Source organism: Triticum dicoccoides, chromosome 5A (assembly GCF_002162155.2).
Source record: "Triticum dicoccoides isolate Atlit2015 ecotype Zavitan chromosome 5A, WEW_v2.0, whole genome shotgun sequence".
NCBI classification, from domain to species: Eukaryota; Viridiplantae; Streptophyta; class Magnoliopsida; order Poales; family Poaceae; genus Triticum; species Triticum dicoccoides.
In genome coordinates, this window is record NC_041388.1 from 657,481,179 (window position 1) to 657,489,367 (window position 8,189).

The following is an 8,189-nucleotide window of genomic DNA, read 5'->3' on the forward strand; positions in this document are numbered from 1 at the left end:
TAATTTTGTTTTGCAATGACTGTAGAGAAAAGGTCATGGCAATTTCCATCTATACATACATGGTGGCAGAAAAGAGTCGATTAAAATTTGTAAGGTATTTTTAGTATATAATATAAATGAAGACACAAGACATGTCTGATTGAAATTTGTAAGGTATTTTTAGTATACCATAAACGAAGGCAAACATATAAAATTGCATTGAGAGCGTGAAATCACACAAATCCGTTGTGCATTCTGGATTAGGGCATGGCAATTTGAAGACAATAAACTGAAAAATGGAGCAAAAAGGTTGGGCGAGGTGCTACCTGTAGAGAATGGAGCCAACACCGGGGCCTTGTGCAGCGCGTGGTGGTGGTGGTCGAGCTCGAGTTGCGGTTCCGGTCCTCGTCCTCCTCTGACGCAATCTCGTTTTACCCGAACGAGCCTTCGAGAGCTGCTGCAGCCGTGTTCAGGTTGGACCCCAGCGGGAGGTGGATGCGAGCTCTCGTTCGTCACCATCGTGCCAGGGAATGGCAGATGTGTGGTGGTGGTCGTCGCGGACACCTCCTCCCGCGGCTGTGACCTCGCCTCTGCTAGATCGGAGGGACGACCACGCCACGGATCCCATGGTCGTGGCGCCGACCTTCGGTGGATGCCCCGACCACCTCTTTATCTAGACGGTGGAGATCGCTTGACGCGGCCAGACCGTCGCCCCTGTGATGACGGTCACGCACATGAGCACCTCCTCCAGCTTGAAAAGTTGGCGCAGATACCCCCGAGTTTCACCCCTAGCACCTTTAACCCGATGAAACGGCGACCACACGCGCGCGCCTCTCTCTCAGCCACTGTTGACACAACACCACGCATTGGGATCTGACACATGAGTCCTACCACCGCACTCCACTGTCGAGGGGTTGATGTAGACGACAAACACGCATGAGCACCTCCATGGTTTCCCGATGTGTCGGTGTCAAAACCGGTAGACCTCGGGGTAGGGGGTCCCGAGCTGTGGATCTCGAATCGAGGGTAACGGGAACGAAGGAGACGATATTTATCTAGGTTCGGACCCTCTTGATGGAGATAAAACCCTACGTCCTGCTCTTGCTTATATCAAGGGAGATGTATCAAATACATAGTTGATCTACCTTGAGATCGTGATGTGTGGTCTAATTCTAGGGCTAGGTGAATGATTTTGCGTTGATATCCCATCTATGGGCTAAACCATATGGCTTATATACACGCCAGGGAGGGTATTTATGGTTAGAAGGTCGGTAGCTATGAGCTAGGCGGCGGCAGAGATCCTGGAGTATACGTCAAGTCTTCGGGGAGGTAGTCTTGAACAAGCCTCCTACGTACGATTTTCCGGTGTCCATCTTGATCACGAATGGTGGCTTGCCGGCCCAACTCGAGGAGAACGGGTCGGCTGAGTTAGTCCCCCCTTATCCAGGACACCGTCACAATGGGTACAGGTACCCGAGTGCCTTGCCTCCAGCAACTCCGAGGTTGGACGCCGACGCACCCTCGTCGTGGGAATTGTTGGAACATGAGCCGTCGCTGTGGGTGGGAAGAGTGGAGCGGGAGAGAGAGGAGAACTCGGAGTAGGAAGTGGGATGACGCCGCCCGAGAAAATGGTTTGCTCCCGCCTCAACTCCAAGCGAATGGACCGCGACCAGGGACGTGGCGAGGAGGCTTGCTTTAGGATTCGTGTGGCTAATCAGGCGGCTATGGAGATGCTCCCGCCGAACCCCTAATAAAAATCTGAGCCTTTTTTGTAAGTTTTTTTGGGGCTAGTGGATAGATTTAAGTTTTAGGAAGGGTCACTTGGTACAAACAATACATCGCCGGAGAAGAAGCCGGAAGCTTCTCGAGTCTGCTTCGTGGGAGGTTCACTTTTCTCAGATCTGAAACTGAACCATCACATCCACGTACACAAACAGATATTTCGGGCCGGTCTGAAGTTCTGAACCGTCCGATGACGATCCAACGTCTCCGGGGCGCGCAGAATAGTCCGGCCTAGATCGTGACACCCACCGCCGACCGAAGACGCTTTCCCACTAGAGACACACACGGGTTCCCAACGGACACGCCCCCCTGCCCTCCGGCGACACGCGAGAATCTGCAAAACAATCCAACGACTCCCCCACTTCCACCCCGTGACACCGCAGCACGGCCCCACACAAAACCTTCAAAACCGCAGGGCCCATCCGCAGCGACAGAGGCTACGAAACCATCTCGTCCGAGGGTCAGAGTCCAAGTAGCACCGCATTTATCGCGCTGAACTCTGCCAGCTGGGTCCCACGGGAGAGTTCCTGGGCTGTGCATGGGCCACGCCTCCGCCGGTTCAGGCAGCCGCTCCTCCCCCGCCACTGTATAAATAGCGGCCCCGCTCCTCGCTGCCTCCTCCTCTCCCGAGTCCGCAGCAGCCGCCGCCAGCAGCTGCGCAAAGGCTCCTCAAACCCTAACCCTAGTCCTAGCTTAGCTTCCTTCTTCTCGATCTAGCTAGAGCCATGGCGCCGACCAAGGGCGAGGGGCCGGCCATCGGCATCGACCTCGGCACCACCTACTCGTGCGTCGGCGTGTGGCAGCACGACCGCGTCGAGATCATCGCCAACGACCAGGGCAACCGCACCACGCCCTCGTACGTCGCCTTCACCGACTCGGAGCGCCTCATCGGCGATGCCGCCAAGAACCAGGTCGCCATGAACCCCATCAACACCGTCTTCGGTGAGCACACCCCCTCCCTCTCTTTCCCTCCCACCAGATCTGTTTTTTCTCTGTATGTGTGGTCGCTGCTAGATGCGCGCGTCGTTGACCCGTCGCTTGGAGCAGCGAAATATGTCGAGGTTTTAGCCGTTGACCCGTCGCTTGGTGCGAGCTCTTCTGCTTCGGCAGATCTGCCGGGTATGTGTGAGCAGTTACGATGAGGTTTCGGTCGTATTCCTGCTAGATTTGGTACGCTGGAGGCGGGCCATGGTCTGTTCATAGTGTTTTTTTGTGGGTATAGGCTGCATCTTTTGGCCTTTAGGTGACTGCTCAGATCTGTGATGTGTCTGCCATGTATAATTGTATATGTCTGCTAGCTTTCTTGGATCTACTTTTGGAGCTTGTGCCTAGCTGTTCCTCTTACTATGGTTGTTTCATGGTCCTCAGCTGTGCTCTATTTAGATGCATATAGCTGCATGATCCTTACTTCTAACTTTTGTTATATATTGTGGACTAAATATCCTCTACTAAGAACTTTTTTGATGGAACTAAATATCTACAGAACTACTGTACACTAAAGTGTGTGCTAGCAGTTTTTAACTACGGTAGTTGTCATCATCTCATTGCCAACTGTTCTCATCATAATGTTAATTAATGAGCATACTATTTTGTGCTATGTTTTCATTTCAAAATTGCACAAAGAGCATGTCTGATAGCTTTCTGGGATCTACTTTTGAATCTTGGATCAAGTTGTTCCTTTAATTATGATTTTCCATGGTCCTCAGCTGTGGTCCATTTAGATCCTTATATAGCTGTTGGATCATTATTTTGGCTTGATACTATATATTTGTTGTCATACATGAATTATTAGACAAATCACACTTAAATTGTTATCTTATGGCTGGCAAATAAATTGATTATGTCTATTCCTTCTCTTAATTGTTAGTGAAATTTGGACGGAACCAATTACCTGTAGTTCTACACTTCAGTGCATGCCAGCAGTTTTGTACCATAGTAATTTTCATGTTTACTCTGTTAGAGTCAACGAGGATGGCATAATATTGATAGGTTCTCTCAGCATATATGAAACTATATCTTATTTCTAAAAATCCAAGTTAAAGTTGTGCTTTTTTATTGAACAAATTGCTGTTCCTTTCTTTGGTTAAACGTACCATTTGCCCTATTTGGTTAGCCGTTAAGAATTTAGTTAGCCTGTTGTGTGGACTTCATTTTGGCAGCTACATGCACCACTAATAACCATTTAGAGATAATGTTTTGTGTAAACCTGTGCCGAAGTTTCCGAGTCTTGTGTGTTTTGCTATTTGTATTGGATCACAACTTCGCATAAACATCTAGTAATTAGTTTACTTGTATAGGTCCTGAATCCTGTAAATTGTGAATGAAGTTCCACCCCACCCAAGATATGCGCTAGATTATATGTCCCTTTTAAGTGGTTTTACACATGGAATATGTGCACTACTGCTTATAGCTGCCATATATACCTAGTGTCTAATTACCCATGTTTTTTATAACTTTTTGATTGCCATATTACCCGATGCAAGTATGTGCAAGTTATGTGTAGTCACTGGATTGCATGTGGCTGTGTACATGCTTCCACTTAAGAACCAATTAGAAATAGAAAGTTCAAAAAGGTTCACATAGCTTCTTGAACCTTGGGGAAAAGCCGCATAACACCATTAACTTGAAAACCATGTATTTCCTATCCCAAAACTGCTCCTAGCACAAGGGGTAGAAGATGGTTTTTAGTTGTGTGGTCATGCGGATTTTTCACCAAGATTCAAGTGGTTATCTGGATCTTTTGACTTTGAAATCTATACGTGCTAGTGCACATTGGATGTAAGCGTGTCCCTGGTGCATGTGCTCACTGAAGTGCATATGAACCATGTGCATGCTTTCAATTACTTTTCCAGTATTGCGATTTATTCAAGGTCAAATAAACTTGTATATAGAATATGAAGTTTTAGGAAGGTACACATGAACTCTTCAATCTTGGGGAAAAGCTGCATAGAATCATTTAATTTGGAATCACATTTTTAATCCCAAAGTTGCTTTACACATGTTCATCCAAGTATTTTGGGAAGAACTTTGAATTATATATGTACATATGGGCTGCAAGAATGTGTGAGACTTATGTGGTCACTGAATTGCATATGGACCTTGTGTATGCTTCCAGTTACTTCTGCAATAGTTCGTGACTTATTCAAGCTAGAATAAAAACATGCAGGAATATGATTAAGGGATAGATTATTTGGTTTCAAGTTTATGAATTTAAGCGATACTTCCATCAAAGCTCACTGTTTGTCTAGACATGTTCATAAGAACTTCAAAATAAAATACACATGCTTGAAATCCTCTGGTGTGGTCACACTAATTAATCCTCTGTTGATAAATACATGCAACTTATTGGGTTAATGCCTTAGTATTTTTTACCGATCGAACTTACAGATAATTCTTCTAACAGTCAGTTTGTTTATGAAACTCTGCAGATGCGAAGCGTCTTATCGGCAGAAGGTTTGCTGATGCCCCTGTCCAGAGTGACATTAAGATGTGGCCGTACAAGGTTATTCCTGGCCCTGCAGACAAGCCTATGATTGTAGTGCAGTACAAGGGTGAGGACAAGCAGTTTTCAGCTGAAGAAATTTCTTCCATGGTCCTCATCAAGATGCGTGAGATCGCTGAGGCTTACCTAGGAGTAACTATTAAGAATGCTGTTGTCACTGTGCCTGCTTACTTCAATGATTCCCAGAGGCAGGCAACCAAGGATGCTGGTGTTATTGCTGGTCTTAATGTGATGCGTATCATCAACGAGCCAACAGCAGCTGCAATTGCCTATGGTCTTGACAAGAAGGCTACCAGTGTCGGTGAGAAGAACGTGCTTATCTTTGACCTCGGTGGTGGCACTTTTGATGTCTCTCTCCTTACCATTGAGGAGGGTATTTTTGAGGTCAAGGCCACAGCTGGTGACACTCACCTTGGTGGGGAGGACTTTGACAACCGTATGGTGAACCACTTTGTCCAAGAGTTCAAGAGGAAGCACAAGAAGGATATCAGTGGAAACCCCAGGTCTTTGAGGAGGCTCAGGACTTCATGTGAGAGGGCGAAGAGGACCCTTTCTTCCACTGCCCAAACCACCATCGAGATTGATTCACTCTTCGAGGGAGTTGATTTCTATTCCACCATCACCAGGGCCAGGTTTGAGGAGCTCAACATGGACCTCTTCAGGAAGTGCATGGAGCCAGTGGAGAAGTGCCTGAGGGATGCCAAGATGGACAAGAGCACCATCCATGATGTCGTGCTTGTTGGTGGTTCCACCAGAATCCCCAGAGTTCAGCAGCTGTTGCAGGACTTCTTCAACGGGAAGGAGCTCTGCAAGAGCATCAACCCTGATGAAGCCGTTGCCTACGGTGCTGCCGTCCAGGCTGCAATCCTCAGTGGTGAGGGGAACGAGAAGGTGCAGGACCTTCTCCTCCTTGATGTCACCCCACTGTCTCTTGGTCTTGAGACTGCTGGAGGAGTCATGACTGTGCTCATCACCCGGAACACCACCATCCCCACCAAGAAGGAGCAGGTCTTCTCCACCTACTCCGACAACCAGCCTGGTGTGCTCATCCAGGTGTTTGAGGGTGAGAGGACAAGGACCAGGGACAACAACCTGCTTGGCAAGTTTGAGCTCTCCGGCATCCCGCCTGCACCCAGGGGTGTTCCCCAGATCACTGTCTGCTTCGACATTGATGCCAACGGTATCCTGAATGTCTCTGCCGAGGACAAGACCACTGGCCAGAAGAACAAGATCACTATCACCAACGACAAGGGCAGGCTGAGCAAGGACGACATTGAGAAGATGGTCCAGGATGCAGAGAAGTACAAGTCTGAGGATGAGGAGCACAAGAAGAAGGTTGATGCCAAGAACTCCCTGGAGAACTACGCCTACAACATGAGGAACACCATCCAGGACGAGAAGATTGCCTCCAAGCTGCCTGCTGACGACAAGAAGAAGATTGAGGATGCTGTCGACGCCGCGATCCAGTGGCTCGACGCCAACCAGCTTGGTGAGGTTGACGAGTTTGAGGACAAGATGAAGGAGCTGGAGGGCCTCTGCAACCCCATCATCGCCAAGATGTACCAGGGTGCCGGTGCTGACATGCCCGGAGGCATGGACGAGGACGCGCCGGCTGCCAGCGGCGGTGCTGGCCCCAAGATCGAGGAGGTCGACTAAGTTAGTTTCTCTTTGATATAGTGAGAAAATACACTATACGCCATTTGTTTCAGTCCTGGGTGCCAATCATATCACCTGGGCTGGAAGTTTTGTTGTACTTTTGGTCTGTAGCATCACGAGACTTGTGTGTGCCGTAAACAATGCAATGATGCATGTTTTGGCTCATTGTTGATTTCAGCTTAATGCTTATTGTTTGGACTACCTACCCGTGTGATTTCATTCTGAATTCTTACAGCTTAAATTTGGTTGCTGTCTCTGAATTCGAGTTCAGAGTTAAGTTGCAGCATGCCATTCTCTTTAGGGTATGCTAAGTGTGTATCCTTTTCTGCCGCACTCCAGTCTTCAGAGCTCAGAGGCTATGACTTGTAGAAATTCTTTCCTGAGCTCAACCTAAAATGGAGGGGTTGGGGCTATGACTCCAGGCTCAAACTCTTGTGGTAGACTGCCCCCTAGGGGAGCGCTTGGCAAAAAGTCTGTTTGTCATCCCAGTATATCCTGTTGCAAATAGTGATATCATGAAATATAAGCCCTTTTTAGAGATTCCAATATGGACTACGGAGCAAAATGAGGAAATCTATATTTTAAAATATATCCATGTACATCTATATGTGTTCATTTCATATTGAAATCTCTGTCACCAAAGAATTTTATTAGTAGTATTTAGTTAGGTTCTCATGTCTGCAAAAGGACTTATATTTAGAAACGGAGAGAGTAGTTTTTCGTGATAAGAGGAGTACTTTGTAATTTTCTAGATCACTGATCCGAATAGCTATAATGTTTGTTTGAAAGTTTCATGTTATTTTTTAGAAGAACAAAAATTCTTGCAGCAAGGCCGGAATTGCGCCAGATCTGGCAGTGGAGAAACGCCGCGGGAGTCAGGCGACGGCCTGGACGCCGCTGCTCTGGTGGTGGGGGATTTGGGGGCTCCTTACCTTGAGGGGAAATTAGAGGGCGGTGGGCTGGGGAAGAAGAGGATTTGGGGACAGGAAAGGGCAAGGGAAGAAGATCACCAGCGGCTCAGTTTATTAGGAATGGTGTGGATTGGGTTCGTGGCTGCCATTTAGTTAGTGCTATACTGCTATACATCTGCTGCCATGAAATACATTTGCTGCTATTGGTGAGGGAGAGAAAGAAAAGGTGCTCTGTAGATTTATTCAGAGCCTTGATACTCTGCTGCTACAACAAATATGTTGGATGCTAGCTGGGACTTGTGAATTTTGTTAGATATTGTTGCTGCTAGTTAGGCCATACGAGGTACTGCTCTATGAAA

At 47.5% G+C, this 8,189-nt stretch overlaps 1 protein-coding gene across 1 annotated transcript; it reads left to right on the top strand.

Annotated features, from left to right (window-relative positions):
* The first annotated feature begins 2,365 nt into the window (after positions 1-2,365).
* On the top strand, positions 2,366-7,122 carry LOC119303817 (heat shock cognate 70 kDa protein 2-like). Its single transcript, XM_037580967.1, has 2 exons — positions 2,366-2,703; positions 5,190-7,122. Exons 1-2 carry the CDS (start codon positions 2,487-2,489, stop codon positions 6,917-6,919), a joined length of 1,947 nt encoding a protein of 648 aa, XP_037436864.1. The 5' UTR covers positions 2,366-2,486; the 3' UTR covers positions 6,920-7,122.
* Positions 7,123-8,189: the final 1,067 nt, after the last annotated feature.

What these genes read in the sequence shown, in the direction of transcription:
- LOC119303817 (XM_037580967.1), top strand. Translation starts at nt 2,487, where the DNA reads ATGGCGCCGACCAAGGGCGAGGGGCCGGCCATCGGCATCGACCTCGGC. An exon ending in CCCCATCAACACCGTCTTCG is followed by an intron (nt 2,704 to 5,189) that starts GTGAGCACACCC and finishes GAAACTCTGCAG; the next exon opens with ATGCGAAGCGTCTTATCGGC.